Source organism: Aotus nancymaae, unplaced genomic scaffold, assembly GCF_030222135.1.
Source record: "Aotus nancymaae isolate 86718 unplaced genomic scaffold, 86718_ANA_hifiasm-v0.15.2.pri h1tg000027l, whole genome shotgun sequence".
Lineage (NCBI taxonomy): Eukaryota > Metazoa > Chordata > Mammalia > Primates > Aotidae > Aotus > Aotus nancymaae.
The window spans coordinates 2,833,843-2,857,239 of NW_026988440.1; the positions used below are offsets into that span (position 1 = coordinate 2,833,843).

Sequence of the window (23,397 nt, forward strand, 5' to 3'; positions counted from 1 at the left end):
CCTCATCATCTGGTTATGGAAGGCAAACGACAACTAGTCACGAGCTTCCTAGCCAGACTGAGTACCATATGTCTCATATCACATGAGCGTTTCCCAGCACTGTGCCTGGCAGATGTCAGTGAGGCATGACTATTGATTGAGAAGGATCCGAAGGTAAGCAGAGTCAATCAAATAACCCTCTCACACTGTCCAGTCAGTAATGAGCAATTCAACAACTGGGCCTAAGTTTATCGAGACTCACCGTGTGCCAGGTGCTGTTCTAGGTGCAGGGAAAGCAGCAGCGAAATGAAGGTTAGTTCTGTTGGATAGAGACAGACGAAAAGTCGATAAATAGATCATTGCCGACAGTAATAAGTACCAGGAAGATACTAAATCTGGGTACAGAGATAGTGAATGCCTTTGAGAAAGACCACTTGAGATACATGTGGTAAAAGAAGTCCTCTCTAAATGTTACCTTTGGGTTGAGACATGAGTGAGAAAATGGAGAACGCCATGCGAAGCTCTGAAGGAGCAGAGGCCCAAGCAGAGGGGCAGCGAGTGCAAAGGCGCCACACCCGCACCAGCGGCGGCATGCTCAGGGCACAACAAATAGAAGGCGCTGCAGCAGAGCATAAGGAGCAAAATGGAGTGACAGCCATCATTCAAGGCCATGGTTTCCCTGTTAGCTCAACACTGAAACCACCGGGAAAGCTTTTACAGGTCCTGACGTCTGGGACCCATCCCCGGAGTGTCCGTTTAATTGGTCTGAGGTGTCACTTGTGCATCAGGAATTTTAGAGTTTCCCAGATGATTCTAATGTGCAAATGAAACTGTTAACCACTGACAAGCTCATGAGGGCCATGGCAAGGCACCCGGATTGGTGACAACTGAGGTTCTTGAGGAAACTTAGAGACATTTCTCCAGTTCTTCAAGCCCAGATCCAAAAAGGTCCCGAGAGGCCTTGGAGTTGGGGATAAACCAGGACAATGAAGTAATCCAAAGGAAAAGAGACAACAGGAGACCGACAAGAAGGTCAAGAGAGGCAGAGAATCCAGAAAATGTGACAAATTGGAAGGTGCGACAATAGAGAGTGCAAATGGATGCAGAGCGCCAGAGACAGGAGGAGAAAAGGCAACCTCCCGTATTAGTTTCTTAATGATACTGTAACAAATTACCAGAAGCGTAGGGGCTTGACACAATACACATTTGCTACTTTATTATTCTGTAGTTCAGAGTATGAAATAAGTTTTATTGGGCAAAAATCAAGGTAGCAGCAGTGCTTGGTTTCTTCTGAATGGTCTGCTGGAGACTCCATTCCGCCATCTTTTGCAGCTTCCAGAAGCCCCCCACTTCCTTAGCTTATGGCTTCCAGCCACAGTCTCCAAAGCCAGCCATGTCAGGCCGATCACTTCTCATGCTGCTATCTCTCTGGTTCTCCTAATCTGCCTTGGTCCTTCACTTTTAAGGACGGTTGTTATTACATTGGACCCATGTGGATAATCTGGAATAAACTCCTTACTCTAAACTCAACTGATTAGCAATCTTAATTCCACTTGCAAGCTTAATTCTCCTTTTCCAAGTAAGGTAACATATTCACAGGTTCCAGGAATTAGGATGTAGACAACTTTGGGGGACCATTATTCCTCTTACAAAATAGATTTCAGTCATAACTGTAGTCTTATGCTTGGGTATCTGTGTGTTTTATGAGCACTGAGCTGGAAGGGCTGTTGCAAGATGAATGTACGTGTGTTTGTTTGTGCAGGTTTGTTTTCAGGGTGTCATATTTGAGTGTCTCCCCGATAAGTATGAGGGAGGAGGAAGAAGGGTGCCTGGAGGGGGTGCCTAATGAAGTCCTGCTGCTCCATAAAGACTTACTGCTATTATACCGTTGTTCTTATTAATAACAAAACTAATGATAGAGTATCTGCCTCTTTGCCTGTTTTCTTTGAGCATGTCCATCTGTTCCTAAATAACACTGGACATTTATCCCAGCGATATTCGATGTGTATGAGGCTATTCATACACAAGATATATATCTGTGGTGCTTGTATTACATGAGTGCTTTCATCTGCAGGTTTATGCACATTTGGGCATTTGGACATTGATGGATGCAGACACATGTTATATAACTGGGTGATCATAGTTGTAGACATCTGTTTACTTATGCATAAACCCCATGAGTATCCAGTCAGCTAGAGCTGGCATTGAAAGGGTAGAGAAGCTAGGAAGAGGCAGGAGCAGAGAGGAAGAGGATAGGTGGGGAGAGGAGCAGGTAAGGAGAAAAAGAGAGAGATGGAAGTGAGGAATGAAGGCACAAAGGAACATCAGAAAAAAAATCAGGAAGCAGGAGGGAGTCCCAGGGATCTGCCAGCGAAAAAGGCAGGGTTGAGTCACAGCAAGAGCACAAGTCAGAAGAAGACCAGGGTAGGCTCCACTTCTGGTCATTCCCTTGCTATGTGACCTCGGCTATTTCAGCTCCCTGAGCCTCAGTGAACTACCAGAGTGGAAATAGAGAATACCGGGCACATTCCAAAGAAGGAGGGAAAGACAAAAATGAAAATAAAAACACAGGGAAAAATAGTGAGAAAGGATCAGAAAGAGAGACCCAGGAAGAAAGTAAGGAGAGGCCTTGGGAGCTGGCCAGAGGTAGAGTGGAGAGAGCTCTGCTCTGACTCCCTGAGGCCGAGTGTGGGCGCCTGCTCCCCACCCCTTACCCTAGAGCTTCAGAGTGCCCTTAAGCCCTTAATAGGTAAGGAAGGAAGACGGAAAGGCGAGAGGCACCGGGAATGACAACCACACATCAACACTCAGAGGCTTGCCAAAGCCACACAAACCAGGATCTGTGCTTCCGGCCCCAGCCCCCAGAGGTAGGTGTGCCAGCCACCTGGAATGACTCACACCTTGGCAATGTGGGCGCACATGCCAAGAGCGAGCCTGGGTAACCGGCCCATGCGCGCACCACATGCATAAGGTAAAATTGGGGCTCTTCGGGGGGGTCACAGGGGGCTACCCTCCCCCTACAGGGCTACCCCGCCCCCAGAGCGCCCTCTAGTGGCAGCCTCCTAGGCTCGGGGACCCAGGTGTGCTATTCTCCCCTCCCTCCTCCCCCAAACCTTACTCGGGAAGCGGGAGAACCAGATGAGGCGTTGCGCAAGGCCTGGTGTTTACCTCCCGCGGGAGCCTCCTCCCTCCCTATAAAGCCTGATGTGGCGGAGAGATTGGCCAAGACTGAGACTGGTTGAAGAGAGGCAATCCCAGTAAAGGGGCGGAAAGCGGCAAAAGTTAATGCGGGAGTCGGAGAGAAGGGCATCTACACAGCAAGCAGCAGGGGCGGCCCGCCATCTGCGCGCTCGAAGGCGGTGGCGGTGGTCGCGGAAAGGGCGGCGTCCAGATCCCGGCTTTCCATGGATGCGCCCGAGCTGGGCCCGGGGCTGGTGGAGCGTCTGGAGCAGCTGGCGACGTGTCCTCTCTGCGGGGGCCCCTTCGAGGACCCGGTGCTGCTGGCGTGCGAGCACAGCTTCTGCCGCGCGTGTCTGGCACGTCGCTGGGGGACCCCGCCAGCGACTGGCACCGAGGCTTCCCCCACCGCCTGTCCCTGCTGCGGCCTGCCGTGTCCCCGCCGCAGCCTGAGGTCTAATGTGCGGCTGGCGGTGGAGGTGAGGATCAGCCGCGAGCTGCGACAGAAGCTGGCTGAGCCTGGGGCCCTCGCGGGGAGACGCCGAGGGGGGCGCATCCCCACTATGGGCTGCCTGGACCCGCACGGAGAGGTGAGACTGGGCGCGCGTCGTGAGTGCGGAGTTGTTGGTGTGAGGGGGAGGTTCCTGGGTTCCCCGGGGAAGTCGGGAATGGCACCTCCGGAACCGGAGCCACTGTGGAAGTTTAGGCAAAGGATGGGGTGGGGAGAGAAAAGCAAAGGATGAGGGAGCGAGGGCTGACCCTGGCTCCTCAAGGTGCGAGGCGCCGGGAAGGACGAAAGAGGAGTTGACACTTGGTTCACAGGGGAGGAGGCTGGACGGATGCCTGAGCCTCGTGAGAGGGGCTGGGGAGAAGAGATTGGGGAGGCAGAGAAGGGGTACTGGCTAGAACGCGGAGAGCCCTAGAGTTGCCGCGAACAACGCGGGAACTGCAGGAATTTTGACAGGGCCGCCGCAGACGCCTGGGAGGAGGAGAGCTGGCGGAGGGGAGGGAGCGGCGGGCGCAACTGGGAGCCGACCCAGGCGAGGGCGATCGGCGGTCTGGGAGGATGGTGGGCGAGGGTAGAACCTGCTTAGAGGAGGGGGAGCAGGAGGTTGGGCCGGTTGATGGGTGGTGGAGAAAAAGCTGGAGAGGAGGGGACTGATCAGAGGATGGAAGAAGTGGGGAGGGGAGCGCAGATCCAAACGCCCCTATAGCGTAGTGGGGGTTGGTCCCGGACTCTGGCTCAAGCTAAGCTGTGTGTTTGTTATTGTTATTTCGGCTCCTCCCAGGGCCCCAGGCAGGAGTGGCGACGGGTGGAGGCGAGGTGCGGGAGAACCGTCCTTGCGGCCTCTGGCTCCTCTCCACATCTCAGTCTTAGCACCCACCTAACCCCGCGCCTCTCCTGCGCCCCGGCTTCTTGGCCACCAACCAACCCCATTCCCTTGCCCGACCCCTGGGCGTCTGAGATTCCTGGCTGGCTTCTCCCCAGTAGCCAAGCTTAGGTCTTAGGTCTTGCTTCTGCCCTTTGAAGTCTTCGTAGACCTAATTAGTCTGAGTGTAACTGGGACAATTAGGCAAATTGTTTCTCTCTCCCCCTCTCCACCTTACTAGTTTACTCCAGCCATCAGCACTGGACAGTGAAGTGGAGGGGTGTGCATCCCAGTGTTTGGAGGGGAGCATCCAGCGCCCTCTCCTGGTTCCCATAGTACTCTGCGGATCTGCTGGGCTTTTAGAGACACTCAAGCCCAGCTGTCTCCCTGGCCAGGGTCCAGAGACACAAAGCAAAGGGCCCAATAAATGCCACTGGGCTTTTACTGCAAGAGGGGAAGCAGCTTTATTGTAAGGCTTTTATATACCAATTCTTAGCCCAAGGGCTCTGGGTGTGTATTTGGTCTGTGTGATGGAGGGTGGAAGGGACAGATGTTTTTCTGGGATGCACTGGGGAAGACAGATAAGGATGGAGGCACTGAAAGAGACAGAGAATGGGACTGAGGAGGCAGCAGAGGAAGGCAAGGGCTCTGAGGACAAGAAACAGGCAAGGATGAGGCTGGGAAAGGAGAATTGAGAACCCTTGGGGAGTGGAGATGGGGAGGACAGTGGGGATGGAGTTAGGAGGACGAGTGAAAAGTGATGGGGTGAGAGGAAGGAGGGATCATGAAAGGTGAAGGAGGAGAATGAGAGGTAAAGGACACAGGGGGTAAGGAGGCGAGATCAGCCTGAAAGGTAAGGAGGGACACTGCCAACTCAGACAGAGCTCACCTGGGGAGGGGTGAAGATAGGGAAGGATGCCCACAGAATGAAGCCCAGAGCTCACATTCATGTTTGTTTCTGCCCATCCTAGGATATGAGGAAGACGTGGAGACGGTGAGTTCTGCTTTTACTGTTCTTTGCTTTTCACTAGCAGCTACCATAGCCATCATGTTCCCACTGGGCCCACATCTTTGTTCCCATTAATAGGCAGGTTTTCTGGGGGTATAGCCTCACCCCTTCTTCCTATAGAGATTCGAGTGAGGTATGTGTGGGGGGCATTAGCATCAGAGGGCTGATTTGCTGACCCTTCCCCTTATCTGATTAGATTTGAAGTCCCAACACCCAAGTCACGTAATCCGGAGGCTGATCTCCCTGAAGATTACCCAGTGGTCAAAAACATGCTTCATAGACTGACAGGTAAGGAGGGAAGGGAGGGAAGGGAATTGAATGAGAGTCTGCGTTAGATTTTCTCCCTTTTAGCCCTAAAAAAGATCAGGTCCTTTTTAATGTCTGCATTAGTTTCCTGGTACTGCTCTAATGAAATACTGTAAATTAGGTATCTTAAACCACTGACATTTACCTCAGAGTTCAGGAGGTAGAAGTCTGAAATCAAGGTGTCGGCAGTGTTGGTTCCTTCTGAAGGCCATGAGACAGAGTCTGTTCCCTGCCTGTCTCCTGCCCTCTGGTAGCCTCACATGTGCTTTGGGTGACAGGTCTGCTCATTTCCTTTTGTATGCGTTTGCCCAAATTTTCTTTTTGTGAGTCAGCAATCTGGATTAGGGGCCACGCTAATGACCCTCATTTTAACTTGATTACCTCGGTAAAGATCCTGTTTCTAAATAAGGTCACATTCTGAGGTTTGTAGGACTTCAACCTATCTTTGTGTGTGTGTGTGTGAGTGGGGGGGTTTGGGTGGGGGGAGGGCACAATTTGGCCTATAACAATGTCCATCCTCGATTCCTCATATTCCAACCATTTTCCCTCTTCCTTTTTCATACATTCAAACAACAGCTCCCTGAAGGTTAGGTGCCTCCCAGGAAACCTCTGCTTCCACCACCTCTCATCACTCCTCTCTGGAAGGGGACCCCAGCATCTCCTTGACCCTTCCTTCTTCACTCACTCCCAAGAACAAGGGTGCCCTCCACCCTTCTTTAAACCACCTAGAGAAGATGGTTCACCCTCTTGGTCATCCATCATCTCACCTAGTCCAGATTGCTACTGGTACCCCTAATTCAGAAATCTTTCTTCAAAGCACCCCCTACATACAAGATCAATGGTTCGTTCTTTCTGGTCTCTGGCTATCAACACTTGCTCTCCGCCTCTTCCCCACACCCTCTATAGAAATAGGCCTGTCCACCCCTGCCTATTCCTGTGGGTGGGTGGTCTGGTTTCTCAGGATACCTTGGATTCCTTCCTGTGCCCCTCCCTGTCACCTGAGGTTCCAGTATCAGTATGCCTTTCTCTTTAGATGAACCATCCCCATTTTGCTGACCCAGCTCCCATGCTCCACCCCAGATGCTGCAGATTGAGGTATCAGTCCTTACTCCTCCCTCAAGTCAGATCAGCCTCACTCTTCCTCCCCCAACCCCACAGCCTCTCCTTTGATCTTCCTGATGTGCCGCCCAGCCTGGGCCAGTATGATCCTTCCCCAAGTTCAGTTTTACAGAAGTGGTGCATCAGAGCAAAGTCCGATATTGCCCAAGCCTGCTCTTCATATGCCTTCCTTCTTTTTGGTCCTTTTGAGCTGTTGTGGGTCACTAGTACTCAGTCTTTCACATGCTCTCCGTCGACTATTCTCCACCCTACCCCACCTGTGATTTAGAAAACTCTCTCATGAGGTCCTCTCCCTGCCTTCCCCTCTTCAGCCGACCTGACCCTGGACCCTGGGACCGCACATCGTCTCTTACTCATCTCCGACGACCGCCGCAGCGTTCAACTGGCTCCACCAGGGACACCCTCGCCCCCTGATGCCCCCACGCGCTTCGATCAGCTCCCGGCTGTGCTGGGCGCGCAGGGCTTTGGGGCCGGCCGCCACTGCTGGGAAGTGGAGACTGGGGACGCCGCCTCCTGCAGAGACTCTTCTGGGGAGGATGAGGAAGACGGGGAGAGCCACTATGCTGTGGGCGCCGCCGGGGAATCCGTGCAACGCAAGGGCCGCGTGAGGCTGTGCCCTGCGGGGGCCGTGTGGGCCGTGGAGGGCCGCGGCGGCCGCCTGTGGGCCCTCACGGCACCCGAGCCCACCCTGCTGGGCGGTGCCGAGCCCCCGCCGCGGCGCATTCGCGTGGACTTGGACTGGGAGCGGGGCCGCGTGGCCTTCTACGACGGCCGCTCACTGGACCTGCTTTTCGCCTTCCAGGCGCCCGGTCCCTTGGGGGAGCGCATCTTCCCGCTGTTCTGCACCCGTGACCCTCGTGCCCCACTCCGCATTGTACCAGCGGAAAGCTGAGTCTCGTCTCCAGCTAGAAGTCTGGCCCGGCCACTGGCCATGCAGCTGCTTCTTTTTGGGCATGGAATTCCCTTCTCATTTCAGGGAGTTCATTCACATGCCTATTGTAGGAGTATTAATACCAACCCACATTTTTTCCCCCAAAATAATAAGACCTCAGCTGGCCTCCAAGTTTTCACATCCCTGCTTAAAACCAAATCCATTCTTGCTCCCTGGCTCTCAGGATCTTCTCTCCCCAACAGCTACTACATTACTTCCTGACTGACTTCCCCCCTTCTATACTATTCTAGGCCTGCAGTGGGGAACAGGCCCTCCCCAGCAGTATTGGTAAAGTGACTGCGTTTCCTACACAGAGGCTCTGCTAGTCAAATACTTAACTCCCACTCTTGCCTCTCTTAGCTCCAAAGAAGGGCTCAGGGCCTTCCCCACAGATCTAAGGACTGGGCTACCCTGCCTGTCCACTGATGTTTCTCCTAAAACAAGAGGCTTGACCCTGGTCTGGGCCCTGTGACCCTCTAGGAAGCTTCATAACCCTTTTGGGGGATTGGGGGTGGGGAGGGACAAGCTAGTTCCCCAACCTCCTATGACTGCTTTCTATGCTCACAGCCTTTTTTCCGTAAGAACCTCCTTGAAACTTCTCTGTGCGCATACTCACAGAAAGAAATCAATGGTGCTACTTCCCTTCTCCCCTCCTCAACCTGGGAATACTTCAGACATCCCCAAACTCATCCTTGTGTATACGCTCACGTCCTTCCCCATATGTATAAATGGGCCCATATTTAACACATTTTGTGATTTTGGGTTATTTATTTTGTGCATCTGTGGCAATAAATGAGATCTCAGTGGTGGTATGGATTTGACTGATCTCTGCAATTGTGTATGGCAAGAAGGACTGGAAAATGAAAACCAGATCCCAGTAAGGGGTAGGGAGGGCCAAGAGAACTGAACATGTGGACTGGCAGAGAAATCAAAGCCTAGTGAGTAAGAGGTAAGAGTGTAGTATAGGGGATATACCCCCATCTCTTTGCTCCCTCCCTTTCCCCCCAGGTCCCTGGGACTATTTTGGATTTGTCTCTGAAGATGAAAAACAAAAGGCTGAGTAGATAGTTGGCTCTAAGTGATCAACCTCAAGCCAGCTTTGTCAGAAATCCTAAATCACAGGAGAAGGGTAGGAAGAAAGGATATGATTATTTCTCGTTCCATTTTCCATTAGAGGTGAGAATGGCAAGGACCTCTCTTCTAACTCCTCTTGAGGGCATGAAGAGGGTTAGCAAAAGGAGAAGGGCTGGGAGCCCTGAGGTCTGTAAGACCTCATATCTCACAGGCAAGAACTAAGAATTGGATTAAATATTTTAGTGGGATAGCTCTAAACCAGGATTAGCAAGCATAGCTAGGGTACGAATTCCTGGAATCTGACTGGGACCCTGGCAGTGAAAGCTGGGATTGTTGAAAACCCAATTTAAGTGTTCGCTACTCAATTTGAGAGTGCAGGGTCAGGATAACTAGATCCCAGGACAGGTAGTTTGGCAGTGAGAACAAAAGGAAGAGACTGGGACCAGGGTGCCTAGATCCCTCGAGAGAGAAGGGTGAGTACTGGGAGGAAAAATGAGGACTAGGGGAACCCAGGAGCCTGGGTTTTGGAATAGCAGCAAGTCAGAATTCCAGGATCTCTGTCCACTTTTCTCTTCCTCTTCCCTCTATCAGGCAGAAGAGAGGGAAGGAAGGGGCTGAAGAAGTAGCCACATGGATACATTCAGGGCCAGACAGACACAGGAATGGTGGGGGAGAGAGGAATTTAGTGCTGCATTGGCCCTGGTGGGGGCTGGGAAGGGTCAGGAGGCTGGGGAGGGGTGGTGGGGGTCGGTCCCAGGGATGCACGACGCCGTCCTTTGCGGTGGCCACGTACACAGTGTGTATGACCACAGCCCTCTTCTTCCTCCTCATCACTTTCCGTGGAGCTCTCACCAAAGGCCCGAGGTTTCTCATAAATACAGCAGCCTGGAGTTAGAGGGAGGAGCCCAGTTAAAGAGGAAGGGTAAGATGTATAATCAGTTCCATTTCCACTCAATCTCAGTGAAAATTTCTATTTCCTCCTACCTTCCAGGATCCAGCTCCTCCAGGCCCACCCCTTGGGACTCAGGCCTCAGCCCACTTGCCCTCTTAGAGAACCAAGAAATCAAAGCCCCACTTCTGCCACCTCCGATACTTCTTGCCAGCAGACCTAGGCAATTCCAATTCTAGCCCTTCCCTACCTCTTTCCCTCAACCCTTAACCTCTTTCCCTGATACCAGAGAACCACCAAAAAAGTGACAGAATTATAAGCATCTGGGGGTTTCTGGAAAGCCAGTGGATATGAGTAGATACAAGATATGCCTAAGGGAGCCAGAACTCCAGGGCTACTGTGGGCCAACAATTACTCACATTTTGATGAGCGGCGGCCCATGTGTTCATTGTCCACAGTGTCACTTGTCCATTCCACCTTTTTCTCTGGCTTCCGTTTCCGAAGTTTGATGGTAAGGCTCCGGTTCTCCTAGAAGGTTAAGGATGGGCATACCTATCTAGTTCCTTCCTACTGACCTTTCCCACTCCCTCCCAGGGAACCTCTTCTCTTTTCTTCTTTAGTTCAATCAGTACCATAGACATAGCACCAGAGGAGCTGAGACAAGATAAAACAGAACAGGTCTTTGAACTCAGGGAGTCCCTTGAGGAATAAGTATTATTTCCTGTTCTTATACCACCAGTATAAGAGAATTCAATTCCTAACCTAGGGAAGGTCTCAGCAACTCTTCAAAGGAAAATATAATCCTTGCTGTTTCTCTGTCTTCCTCCCCAATCATCCTTGGTAGTATGAATACATGAAAATTATTTTTCAGTCCCCAGCACCTAATCTTTGATTTCCTTTCCTTTTTCCAGATCCCCTATTCTTTTTCCCATTTTAAAAAAAAAAAGACTCTCTCATTCTCAAGTTCCAGCCCTCTCTACCTCTTATCCACCTATTCCTTGCATCCTGGCATCTCTAGTAGCGAGTACTACTAATCTATTAATTACTAAACTCCCTTTAATCCAAGAGTATTAAGCTCAATGCAACCTTCTCCCTTTGAAGGCAACTTAACATGGTTTTGGAAAAATACTTCTTGTTTCTCCATTTACATCTTTGCTCTCTGATTTCTCAAAATGCCTGTTTTCATCTTTTCTTGTTTCCTCATTCCTGTCACTTCCTTTTACATTCATCCATTCAACAAATATTTATGATGAGTATTGATAATATTGATAAGTTGGCCTCCAACCACGCTATCTTACACTACCTTTGATTTCTTCCCAACATCTTCCTAGCTCCTTAATCCTGAATTTCCCATTCGTTCATTACTTATACACAAAACCACCCCGAGGAGCATACATCCATATCCTAACTGTACTTCCCTATTACATGTCTCTTGACCAGCTTCCTGCACCATCTCTGCCACTGCAAATAGCTCCAATACCTTCCGATTCTCCCAGCCCCAGATATCCAACCCCACACCTTCCATATCCCCAGGCCCAGCTCCTCCAGCAACTCTTCTCATCCCTGTCCCCTCCCTCCCAGTATCTCCCAGACCCCTAAACAGCACCGCCCCCCGCCTTTCTCACGGGCTCGGTTGTCACGGTAACCGTTGTCTCAGTGACGGTCTCGCTCAGCCCAGCCCCTGCCTCGGCCATGGCTAAGGCTCAGGAGAAGGATGAGAGGAGGAAGGGGGATGAGACACCCTTCCCTTTTTCTGATTCTGAAGTCTAAGAGAAGCGGTATAGGATTCAGAGTGGTAGCCGGGATCCTCCACCTTCTTTTTCCCCCCTCCTGCTGGGCCTCCGCTTCTCCACCCCTCGGGATAACCTGGCCAACTCCACTTCCGGCTCTCTGCTTCCGGGTGTGACGCATTCTGCAGTCCTCCTTTTTCCCTTCCCCGGCACCAAATGCGTCAAAGCGCAGGCGTCGCTGGATTAGTTCCGCCGTAACGTGACAGCGCGCAGGCGCTGCAAGAAAGAGAAACAAATTTGGCGGAAGGGGTATCGCTGCTGGTGTGGGGGCGGAGCGAGAGTCAAGGGCAGCTCGCGCTTGCACAGCCTAGAGGAAGCAGGAGAGTCGCCCGGATGGGTACTGCCGGGCCAGAAGCTGCAGAGTGGGTGTGGCGAGGGCGGGGTGTGTGCACTACGCTGAGTCCGGCGCAGTCCATTTATCCTGTCTGGGTGAGTGGACGGTCGAGGAAACTAGAGGAGCAATATAGACCCTATCGTGGCCTATTTCCCTTTCCTTGTTGTTTCGTCTGGGTTTCTCTAATGAAAAAGGGACTTGGGAGCAGTTGGAAACACACTTAAGACTCAAGCGATGTGGGTCCTAGCCCTCGCCCTGTGCCTGTAGGTGTTTGAGTAGGGCAGTTTAGTGCACGTTCAACGTGTTTTTTTTTTTTTTTTCCCAGTCACTGTGCTACGCCTTGAAGATGGAGGCGTGTAAGACGCTCAGACCCTTTTAGCTCCCAGTCTAGTAGGAAAGATAGGCAAGCTGAAAACTGACAAAAATATGAAGTATTGGGGTATTAACAAATGCCAAGTCTGATCTGTAAATCTGAATTTAGTTACTGCCAACATAATCATTCTCTCTGGGGTGATGAGTAGGATGAAGCAGAGAAATGGTCGTAAATTACAGTATAGGCCATTTTATAAAGACATATGCACATTTCTTAAGAGGGCAAAAGAAAGTGGTAAAACAAGAACCAGGAAGGCAGACAAGTAGGTTTTAGAGAGCAGCTTACAAAGTTATAGATGTGTGCACTACAGGAAATGGAGTTTTGTACTGCTTGGATCTGAGAGAGTGCCAGATGAGGCTTGACAGGTAGGCAGTGGTTATATGGAAGGACCTGTATGCTTTGCTAAGAAACTTGGGCTTAATCCAATCAGTGTTATGGGCCAGAGAAAGGCTTAAAGTAGGGTAGAAACGTGAATAAGTCTGTTTCAGATTTCAGGAGTGGGTCAGGAAAGTCAACTGCCGCAACAGTTCAAATGTACAGTAGGAAAGACTGCCCTGCCCATTCTCCAGGTTGCTGTCAAACAAGATAGCTATGTTTGAGAGCTCTGAATATATATAAAGGGCCACACGATTATGTGATAATTATTACTGTAACCCCTTGGTCGCCATTTAAGACCAAGAATGCAGAACCTGAGTATGTATTTGTTCCCCTTAAAAGTTTTTGGTCCAAACAGAAAACAGCAAGACAGTTCAGAATACCTAGTATAGTCCATTAAGAAAAACCAAACACATATATAGCACCACACATATATAGAGCCACATATATATACACAAGCACAGATATACTGTATAATTTGGTTATCTCTGTGGAGTAGGATTCCTTGTGACTTTACTTTTTTCTATCTTACTATATAAGAATCTATTATAATAGATATACAGTTGATCCTTGAACAACGTGGGGATAAGGGGTGCTCACTGATTGAACAGCTGAAAATCCATATAAAACGTTGACTCCCCCAAAACTTTACTGTTGACTGGATGCCTTAGCAATAACATAAACAGTTGATTAACACGTTTTGTATATGTATTATATACTGCAATCTTACAACCAAGTAAGCTAGAGAAAACATTATTAAGAAAATCATAAGGAAAAGAAAATATATTTACAATTCACTAAGTAGAAGTGGATCACATTTTCATGTTGAGTAGGCTGAGGAAGAGGAAAAGGAGGGCTTAAATGTGCTGCTATCTTATGGGTATCAGAGGTGGAAGAAAATCCACACAAGTAGACTCAAGCAGTTCAAACCTGTGTTGTTCAAGAGTCAACTGTATATTGTATTTATCTCAATAGTAATAAAATATCCACCTATAGTGATCACTTAGTGGTATTACGTAGTATCAGATTTTTTGTTGTCCAAATTTATATGCTGAAGAGATTTGGTTAAAATTTCTGTGAAATGTCTCACTATCCAAATTCCTAGTTTTACTTACCCTAAATTCTAGGAACCAAATAGATTTAAGTAGAGTGGCAATACTTATAATTGCTTTTTGTTTACATTGGCCTCATTTCTGGCTCTACTTTTTTGTCCTTAGTTTTCCCCCTTTTCGTTTTTGTATATCTCTGTAAACTCATTTAAATTCCTTTTGAAATAAGGTAGATTATAAGTAACATACATATGTCAGGGTCTTATGGAAAAATAGAACTTTAATAAGGAAATTCAACTAAAGGTAAGAGTACTCTGGGAACAGTGATAATCCCCACATGATGTTCTAATTCTCTTCTGGGAGCAAAACATTGCAACCAGACGGGATGTACAAGGCATTGAAGAACCCAGCATCCTTCACTTTCCAAAAGGAGGGAGGGACTGTTGAGTTGCCCAGAAAAAAGGTCAAGAGTCTTCCTTCTCCTGGAACCTATGAGGAAAGAAAGGACTTGTTATATTCACCCAAAGAAGAGTTTCTAGTAGTATAAGATAAGATATGCAATTAAATAATCAAGGAAGGACTTTTATTTACGACATCATTGAGGACTAGCTCCCTTAAATAATCCTCCAATTTCAATTCCAAGACAACTAAAAATGCTCGGATTAAAAATATATCCAATGAATTATAACCTCAAAGCAAAGGTTTCTTAGGACACAAAAAGCACTAGCTGTAAAAGAAGAAAAAAGGGATAAGCCGGACCTCATAAAAACTTAAAACTTCTGCTCATTTAAAGAGGGTTAAGAAAATAAATAGGCAAGCCACAGTCTGGGGGAACAAAAAAATAATTTTTTTTTTTTTTTTTTTTTGGTAAAATGACAACCAGTGATATGAAAAAATACTCTTAAAAGATATATCTGACTATGAATATTTTTAATCCATTGATGAGATGGCAAGAAAGTAAAGGCAAACTTCACACTGGTATAAAAGTTATGCAAAACCAGAAATCCAGACAGTGAAGACTGAAGTCCCAATGAAACATGACACTATGGTGCTCTTAATACTGTTATGACGGTCACTGAAAGCATAGGAAATGAGGGACAAAATGGATAAGGTCTGATAGGAGATTCCCTGCATAAATTTGGGAACTGCAAAGAGCTGCCCTTTTTTGTAAAAGTGAACAAGAAAAGAAAAAAATTCAACTCTATAGAAGGGGAATTTGTCTCAGTAGGCAGAAGGAGAGAAAACTCTCTCCTGAGAATTTCTAACTATAAGCTGACCCTTACATGGATTTGCAGCTCAAATTCATACTATCTGTCTGCTCCAAAAAACATGAAGCCAAGAATTTATTTAAAATAATTCCAGCTTGATAGTGCTTCAAGGAAAAGAAACACAAATGCTGAGAATACAGCACTCACTCAAGGTCTCAAAGAATTCCTACAGTTCAAGTTCTAAAAACTCAAATTTATAGACAAAATCACAAAACAGAGAAAAAAGGCACCATGAGAGAGACAGCAGAAACAAAAGACAGCAGCATCAGAAGACAAAACCCATGGATATCAGAATTATGAGACATAGAATATTATAACCATATTTAATATTTTAAATATATAAAGAATAAAAGAACAATTTAAAATATGATTAAGGAACTAAGAATTATTTAAAAATTGAGATTTGAAAAGTAATTAAATAGAACTCAAAGTAATAATAATAATAAATAATATTTGAAATAAACTGAAAACAGAATTAGTGACATGAAAGAGGGACCTGAAGAAATTGCCCAGAAGGTAGCATAAAGAGAAAAGTGATTGAAAATATGAAAAGAGGGTGAGAGAAATGGAGGACAAAAGAGACACCTCTCTTCTAGTAACTAATTAGAGGTCCAGAATGTGAGGACTGAGAACATGGGGAAAAGGCAATATTAAATGAGATGAAGGCTGATGAAAAAAAAAAAATTCACTCTCAGTTTCAGAAAGTGCAACAAATCCCAAACAGAATAAAAAAAAAAAAAATCACATTTTGATATACTATAGTGACTGAAGGACACCAAAGACAAAGATGACGTCTTAAAAGAATACAGAAAGCCCATGTTCCCTAAATCATGTGTGACCAATTCTCTCCATTGTAAAGCTACCTTGACTGCAGTTGAAGACTGCAGTATAAGATGCTGACCACTAAACAATACCTGCTTCTTATGTTTTTTATTTGTTTGTTTTTTTCATTTCCTTTTATATATCCTAAAAGTAGGTCAGGTGGGGTAGCTCATGCCTGTAATCCCAGCCCTTTGGGAGGCTGAGGTGGGTGGATCACTTGAGCTCAGGAGTTCAAAACCAGCCTGGGAAACATAGAGAAACCCCATCTCTACTGAAAAAAAAAAAAAAAAAAAAGTTAAAAAAGTGTAATTTAAAAAATAAAAAAAACAACCACAAATCTCCCTATTACCAGAACTGCACAGAAATGGGACAAAAGGAAACAACGGTTTAGAACAACAACAGAATCACTGGATTTGTTTAGTTAGCAAACAGACTGAGCAGAGAGAGGGGAAGGGATGCCCACTTGCAGTTGGTACAGGTGTAGAAGACAGTTTGCCCTTCATCTGCTGAACGCATCTGTCTGGTGTGGTATGCCATTCCTTCATGACCACATCGAGAGCAGCGCCTGTCAACCTGGGAAGAAACTGGTGGGTTAGGCAGGCCTGGTCATATCCCCCTACTTCCCACAGGAATCAGGCGATCACTCCTCTCAAACATCGATGCTTTACATCTCTTTTCCCTCTTGGAATTGGGCACACAACTCTCCAGATCTCTGCAATCACTCCTCCGTTTCTTTCCTACCCACCTTATGGAGCCAGTCCTTGAGCTCATTAACTTACCACAGGTCCCTGGAACTCAGGCCCTTCCTCCACCGACATAGGCATGGCCGTCCCCAGCTGGTGGAACACAACTGAAGTCTTCACAACCTTCCCCTCAAAGTCTGCACAGGCAAGTAAGAACTGGTTATGGAGACAACCAGAGGGAGCTGACACCGGAAACCTCCCCTCTCCCCTGGCTGGTTAGGCCAGGAAGCCCTATATCCTTTCCTTCATTTTTCATCTCGAGACCAAATGTACAATTGCCTGATCTCCTGCTCTAGGGTCCCCTACCGAACCCAACCGATCTTGAGGTCCCCCAAGTTTCCGACCCTGGGCCCTCCGCCAGGACCACTGCGTACAAGCCTCTCACCCCGAACGTTGATGTTGAAGCCACAGCGAGTACAGGTAACCGTATCCTGAGCCCCCGGCAGAGGCAGGACTGAGCCACACTCTGAACAGAAATCCAAGTCCGACTGAAAGCTGGAGCAAGTGCTGGCGAGGTCCATGACGCACATGCGGTCAGGTCTGAGGAGGGAGTTAGAAGTTATATTTACAAAAAGAGAGAGGAATCCCCCCAACACAGAGGTCATAACTATTCTGTCCCAGTACCTGGGAGTATATAACCCGAGCTCTCCTCCCACGCACAACTCCTGCCTCGCGACCAGGGAGCCGAAACGCCCGGAATGGTTTACCAGCTAGCGTCGGGTACTAAAGGACTAGGAACCCTTTCCTGGGGCCAACGAGAGGAGCCAGCCAACTCCGTGGGCTAGAGCGGCAGCTCCGCGCCCGCGGCTGAGCGGCGAGCTAGAGCCGGCTAGAGCGTCACGCATTCGGGCTGACGATTGGTTGTGACGTCATAATTAATTGCGAACCGTGTCTCGGGAGCCTTAGAGATGGAGCCTAACCTCTTCGAAGGGAGTTTGTGGCTCCACTTTCACCCTAGTGCTGAGACGTTGAGCACAAAAATGGTAGCCAATGCTGCGCTTCCAGCAAATTTTCCCACCAGTACCCAATCCTGGGATTATTCTTTGTCTCACATCCTACAGGAACAGAGTCCCGGGGGATATCTCCCTGAAAACCGTATTTCGCCGAATACTGATTTCTTTGGATAAGAGAACTACAACTACCCCTGATCCTGAGCCGGTATTTCCCTTTTGCGGCTGCAGAGTAGTTAAAAAGAAAGCTAAGTGTTCTGGGACGTATAGTTTTAGCGTTCCTTGGGTCCCGCTGGCGAGCGTGGACTTTCTGCAGAGCGCAACCAGCCTCGTGTGCTTCGGGAACAGTTCGCCGCTTGTAAGGGGTAAGTCGGATTCTTCAGGGACAGTTAAGTGGTGAGGGCGAAGTCAGGATGTATAGGGTCCAGCCCTACAGGGTTCTGTGAGCCCCTCTCTGTTGGTGTGGAGACAAGAAACCAGAAATAAAAGACATAAGACACAGAGATAGAAAGTTTGGGCGGGGTGGCGTGGGGGGGGGGGCGGTTCACTGCCAGCCAGATCGCGGAGTCCAGCAGTGGCCCCGACTGTGTCTGCACATTCTGACTTTTGTTGAGTACAAAGCTGGAGGCAGGGTAAGTAGGTGTGGCATTGGTGGTTGGTGGTCAGCGACTGGGGGAAGGGTAGATGGGGCGTAGCAGTGATAGGGTCAAGTACATCACATATCATACAGGCACGGACCCAGGAATTTCTAGGAGCCGGGATGAGGCAAGGAGACTAATGCGTCAGCACTTTTCCATACTTGTTAAGAAAGAACAAAAACATTAAGATTTATATTACTCTAACTGATTATCTTTTCTAAGAAAATAGGAACCTGGTGCAGAAGTAGAACATGAAGTGGACATGGAATGTGACCACTGAAGCACAGCATCACATAGAGACAAATAAGCCCCCGGATGTCTGTGGGTCTGCCTGACAGCTGTCAGGCCTACGGCAAGAGCTTCGAGGAATGGAGTTTTCGCTGAACTCCCCCGGTGAATGAGACGTCTCAGCCATCTTTGGATGCCTCCTTCCCTAGCTGGCTAAATAGCGGGCATTTTCTCAGTACTGACGCTGTAGCACAGCCGAGGCAGCCCTAGTAGCCCTTATGCCGGCGTAGCGCGGCTGTAGAGCGTCTTGCCTTAGGGTCATTGCCCTCAAAATGTCACCCCAGGTTCTCACTTCCTGGCCTGAGACCTGAGAGGCATTAGTAAAAGAATTAAGATCACCTATGAATAACTAAGATCACTTGTGAATAATTAAGCCATCACTATTTTGTCTTGTGAAGGACAGAAGCTGTAGTCTTTCGTTGAAAGAGGCTCCCATCTGCCTTTCTCTGTAATAGTGGAGAGAACACCGGAGTGAAAGGGTTAAAACTCAACAAACTGCTGAAGAGTGACAAGGCCTATCACTTCACTGTGAAATTGCTTGTTATTTTGTCTGTCTTACAAAGGGAGATGTGTTATTGAGCTGATTGTCGTAGGCAGTTTTTATTCTCACTTATCTGTGTGTCTGCCTCCTTTGACAATGGAACTTGAAATTAGCCTTCTGCCCTCCTCGGTTTTCTCTTTTTAATTTGAAAAACACTCAGCCAACATTCCCTGTGAATTTCAGTAAAGGAACAAAGCATTAAAAGGCATATCCTTTTCCCAAGAAAAGCTCACAATCAAAGTATTTATTGAGCAACGATTCCAGGTTTTGAGCTGAGGCTGCAAAGTTGAAATCTGTGTTCTCTGACATCAACGAACATGAACGAATAATTATAATACAATAAAAGTGTGCTAGTAGGTACAAAATGTGGGAGCTCAGAACATGCATATAAAGAAAACATGTCTGTAAACTTCAAGGAGGACTGGGAAATGATTTAATAAAAAGATAGATACAATGTTATGGCAAATATTTAAAAAGATGTTCAGATACTATGTGTCAAGGATCATCAGCAATCAACAAATCATTACTTTTGAGAACTTGGGATCACAGCCTCTAATGTTAAGTACTGTGCTAGAAGCCATGTACAGAGAAGTAAAAGTAAGAAGATCATACTTTTAAAATCTCAAAATAAGCTTACATAGGCAAATAAGAATGTTCCTAAGAGGTCAGTGAGACCAAATATTTGATATCAAATCCTTTCCAATAATATAGAGGCATCATAATTGTAGATACAAATTACAGTTTTCACTCTTTATGAGCCTAAATTTCAGCATCAAAATGTTAAAAGTGATATAGGAATACAGATATCACAGTGCAAGTCATGATTAATTTTCAAATGAGTTGTAGAATTAAAATATGCCAAGTGTTTAGAGGAAGGGAAAATCACTGTGACAGAGTAGACCAGAAAGACTTCACAGTCAGGAGCTTGACCTGTGAAGGACAGATAGACAGAATTTATTGAGACTTACCAAGCTCTTTACATTGAATTCATATTTGTTCTTTATAACCCTGAGAGGCAGATTTTTGTCTTACATCTCCATTTTATAGATGAGAAAGCTGACAGAATTTACTTGCCCTGAGTCCCACACCTAGGAGGTGGTGGAATTAGGATTCACATCTAGCCCTGTCAGACTATAAAGCCCATCCTTTGAACTGTAAATGGTATAAAAGGCACAGAGAGGAAATGCCAGACATCCTCAGTGACTTTTAAATATGACCTCACAGTAAGCTCAGGTTAGACCAGGGATGACACATAAAAGTTGATAGTTTTCATTTGTGTTGCTATCAGCCTCTACAAATAAACCCAGAGTAACCACAAATTGCCATCCTGAGGAGTCCAACAGGGAACAGTTTCATGATGGATTTAGGGTAAAGGATGATTGGCATTGGAAGGCAGGCAAGCAGAGGGCTGGGCAATTAAATAACAACAGAATTTCAGGCCAGGCACTGTGGCTCATGCCTGTAATCCTACCACTTTGGGAGGCTGAGGCAGGTGGATTGCCTGAGCTCAGGAGTTAGAGACCAGTCTGGGCAACATGGTGAAACCCCACCTCTAGGGGTTACAAAAATAATTAGAAAAAAAATTAGCTGGGCGTGGTGGCGTGAGCCTGTAATCCCAGTTACTTGGGAGATTGAGGCAGGAGAATTTGTTGAACCTGGGAGGTGGAGGTTGCAGTGAGCCAAGATGGCGCCACTGCACTCCAGCCTGGGCAACAAAGCAAGACTGTCTCAAAAAAACAAAAAAACAGAATTTCAGAACAAAAGATTAGAGGGCAGAAATACTGTATGTGCTGATAGAGGCAGAGAGGGCTTGGATCAAGAAACTACAGAAAGAGAAAACTAGAAACCTAGAATCATCTAGAAAACAAGGACCTAGAATCATCTCAGAACACAGAGGAGACTTGAGGACTGAGCAATCTGACATAAATGTACTTGGACAACACCTCACCAAGGAGCATGTCTCTTCCCACTCACAGTCCCCAATACAAGATTCACGGTTGTTCATGCGGAGTCCACAGGAAAAGTGTCCTTGTTCATATGAAAGGGAAGATCCTCTTATTAGAAGAGCATTCATTATTTTCCACCACAGGAATGCACTGGTTTCTCATGGGGGATATGGCCCAGCTGTAGTCCTGCCTATTAGCAGCTTTGTTCTGACACCTCCTACATTTTAATTTACTTTTGTTTTTTTATCTTCCAGATTGGCCTGGGCTACTTCATCTAAAGATCCTAGGATTGCTGCAGGTCAGCAGTCTCCACTGGAGAAAAAGATCTTGGTAAGTAAACTACCTTCATATCATACAGTTTAGAACTACACAGAGAAGGAATCTTAGGTTTGAAATCCTTCTGCCCAAGTGACACATTCCGGTAGTTCTACACTGGCAAATGTTTCCCAGCTATAGCCACAGTTGCAAAATAAAGAATCATTTTGAAAACTTCCAACACGATACATTTTTAAAACTAGTTATTGATTTGTGGTAGTGAATACTTCATACTTTCAGAGCTCACCTGGGAGTGATGGGAATAAAAATAATAATTACTAAGCTAAAGTAAATAGCATCTAGCTTTTCCTCTTGTCAGTAGGGAGGGTGGGCTTGGATCTTGTTTAAATGTGTTCTCAAAGGAACAAGATGATCACATTATAAATTCCTGACTTCACTGACAGAATCTGGGTGGTGTGCATACAACAGCAGCAAGACGGTTGATAACTCAGAAATATCAAGATGAGTATGAAATACTCTGTAGGGAGCAAGCTCTTTCTCTTGACTACTGGCTTGCCAAAGCAGAGTCTTTTTATCATAAAAGAATACTGGAAATGATGAAAGAAGAGACTGGCAATGAAATCAAGAAAAAAATGAAGGGGAAAACAACCCAAAGCATAGAAGGACTAAAACAGTACTATTTGGTACCTGAGAGAGAGATGAAACACATAGGCACATACGTCGTACAGGACAGGCTAGAAAATCTAAGAACAAATCATTTAGACAAGTACTATAACTCCCCAGTGAAACAAAATTACCAAAAATTATGCCAGAAGGGCATGGCATCCAGAATGCACAGAGAAGAAAGCAGATAAATGAGAGGGAACAGATGCAAATTAAGAATCACCAGGAACGCATGATTTGAGGGAGAGCACTTACAGAGCAAAGACTCAAGGAAAGAATCGAGAAGAAGCCAGAGCTAACTGCCTACATATGAGAAGCATGAAAGAGTAAAGAAAGAGATAAAGGAATTGGAAAGAGTTATTGCTTATCCTCTTTTCCAGCCATGCAGTAGAAGTCGGATTAAAGTGAATATTCTTATGGAAAAGTCTCAGGATGGAGAGAAAGTGAATACAATTATGAAACCATATCAAAGATAATTCTTGACCATGCCACCCTTTTTAAGAAGTCCAATGAGAGAAATAAGAGATTAAAGTTTCAATGCTGTTATGATAAAATTATATCTCTTAATGTGAACATTTATTTATTTATTTTTTATTGCATTTTAGGTTTTGGGGTACATGTGAAGAACATGCAAGATTGTTGCATAGGTGCATACATGGCAGTGTGATTTGCTGCCTTCCTCTCCTTCACCTATATGTGGCATTTCTCCCCATGCTATCTCTCCCCAACTCCCCACCCCCTGCTGTCCCTCCCCTATTTCCTCCCAATGGACCCCAGTGTGTAGTGCTCCCCTCCCTGTGTCCATGTGTTCTCATTGTTCAAAACCCACCTATGAGTGAGAACATGCGGTGTTTGATTTTGTGTTCTTGTGTCAGTTTGCTGAGAATGATGTTTTCCAGGTTCATCCATGTCCCTACAAAGGACGCGAACTCATCATTTTTGATGGCTGCATAATATTCCATGGTGTATATGTGCCACATTTTTCCTGTCCAGTCTATCATTGATGGGCATTTGGGTTGGTTCCAGGTCTTTGCTATTGTAAACTGTGCTGCAATTTCATATGTTTGTTGGTCTCATATATGTCTTCTTTTGTAAAGTATCTGTTCATATCCTTCACCCACTTTTGAATGGGCTTGTTTGTTTTTTTCTTGTAAATCTGTTTTAGTTCTTTGTAAATTCTGGATATCAGCCCTTTGTAAGATGGGTAAGCTGCAAAATTTTTTTCCCATTCTGTTGGTTGCTGATTCACTCTTATGACTGTTTCTTTTGCTGTGCAGAAGCTGTGGAGTTTGATTAGGTCCCATTTGTCTCTTTTGGCTTTTGTTGCCAATGCTTTTGGTGTTTTGGTCATGAAGTCCTTGCCTACGCCTATGTCCTGAATGGTTTTGCCTAGATTTTCTTCTAGGGTTTTTATGGTGTTAGGTCTTATGTTTATGTCTTTAATCCATCTGGAGTTAATTTTAGTGTAAGGTGTCAGGAAGGGGTCG

At 46.6% G+C, this 23,397-nt stretch overlaps 3 protein-coding genes across 7 annotated transcripts; 1 reads left to right on the forward strand and 2 right to left on the reverse strand.

The window, feature by feature from the left end:
* The first annotated feature begins 3,204 nt into the window (after positions 1–3,204).
* On the forward strand, positions 3,205–8,703 carry RNF39 (ring finger protein 39). Of its 2 annotated transcripts, XM_064380638.1 has the most exons (5): positions 3,205–3,746; positions 5,498–5,520; positions 5,732–5,823; positions 7,272–7,564; positions 7,763–8,703. In XM_064380638.1, exons 1-5 carry the CDS (start codon positions 3,384–3,386, stop codon positions 7,850–7,852), a joined length of 861 nt encoding a protein of 286 aa, XP_064236708.1. In that variant the 5' UTR covers positions 3,205–3,383; the 3' UTR covers positions 7,853–8,703. The 2 variants fall into 2 exon arrangements, with proteins under 2 accessions (XP_064236708.1, XP_012291093.2); XM_012435670.3 differs by having other exon boundaries at positions 7,272–8,703.
* Positions 8,640–11,803, reverse strand: PPP1R11 (protein phosphatase 1 regulatory inhibitor subunit 11). 3 transcript variants are annotated; one of them, XM_012435679.3, is made up of 3 exons: positions 11,721–11,803; positions 10,274–10,382; positions 8,640–9,850 (listed from the first exon to the last, which is right to left on the reverse strand). In XM_012435679.3, the coding sequence occupies exons 1-3, from the start codon at positions 11,763–11,765 to the stop codon at positions 9,648–9,650; spliced, it is 357 nt and encodes a 118-aa protein (XP_012291102.1). In that variant the 5' UTR covers positions 11,766–11,803; the 3' UTR covers positions 8,640–9,647. The 3 variants fall into 3 exon arrangements, with proteins under 3 accessions (XP_012291102.1, XP_012291101.1, XP_012291100.2); XM_012435678.2 differs by having other exon boundaries at positions 11,480–11,761; XM_012435677.2 differs by lacking the exon at positions 11,721–11,803 and adding an exon at positions 11,335–11,394.
* A 2,234-nt stretch (positions 11,804–14,037) lies between these two features.
* Positions 14,038–17,375, reverse strand: POLR1H (RNA polymerase I subunit H). 2 transcript variants are annotated; one of them, XM_021671487.2, is made up of 5 exons: positions 17,233–17,375; positions 16,994–17,148; positions 16,645–16,745; positions 16,329–16,438; positions 14,038–14,264 (listed from the first exon to the last, which is right to left on the reverse strand). In XM_021671487.2, the coding sequence occupies exons 2-5, from the start codon at positions 17,136–17,138 to the stop codon at positions 14,240–14,242; spliced, it is 381 nt and encodes a 126-aa protein (XP_021527162.1). In that variant the 5' UTR covers positions 17,139–17,148; positions 17,233–17,375; the 3' UTR covers positions 14,038–14,239. The 2 variants fall into 2 exon arrangements, with proteins under 2 accessions (XP_021527162.1, XP_012291099.1); XM_012435676.3 differs by lacking the exon at positions 14,038–14,264 and having other exon boundaries at positions 15,712–16,438.
* Between the last annotated feature and the right edge of the window lie 6,022 nt (positions 17,376–23,397).

Coding starts and splice junctions, on each gene's coding strand:
- RNF39 (XM_012435670.3), top strand. CDS start 3,384: ATGGATGCGCCCGAGCTGGGCCCGGGGCTGGTGGAGCGTCTGGAGCAG. Junction 3,747..5,497: donor GCCTGGACCCGCACGGAGAG/GTGAGACTGGGC, acceptor TGCCCATCCTAG/GATATGAGGAAGACGTGGAG. Junction 5,521..5,731: donor ATGAGGAAGACGTGGAGACG/GTGAGTTCTGCT, acceptor TTATCTGATTAG/ATTTGAAGTCCCAACACCCA.
- PPP1R11 (XM_012435678.2), bottom strand. CDS start 11,548: ATGGCCGAGGCAGGGGCTGGGCTGAGCGAGACCGTCACTGAGACAACG. Junction 10,383..11,479: donor TTACCGTGACAACCGAGCCC/GTGAGAAAGGCG, acceptor TTAACCTTCTAG/GAGAACCGGAGCCTTACCAT. Junction 9,851..10,273: donor GGGCCGCCGCTCATCAAAAT/GTGAGTAATTGT, acceptor CTCTAACTCCAG/GCTGCTGTATTTATGAGAAA.
- POLR1H (XM_012435676.3), bottom strand. CDS start 17,138: ATGTGCGTCATGGACCTCGCCAGCACTTGCTCCAGCTTTCAGTCGGAC. Junction 16,746..16,993: donor CTTCAACATCAACGTTCGGG/GTGAGAGGCTTG, acceptor TTGCCTGTGCAG/ACTTTGAGGGGAAGGTTGTG. Junction 16,439..16,644: donor CTGAGTTCCAGGGACCTGTG/GTAAGTTAATGA, acceptor GTTTCTTCCCAG/GTTGACAGGCGCTGCTCTCG.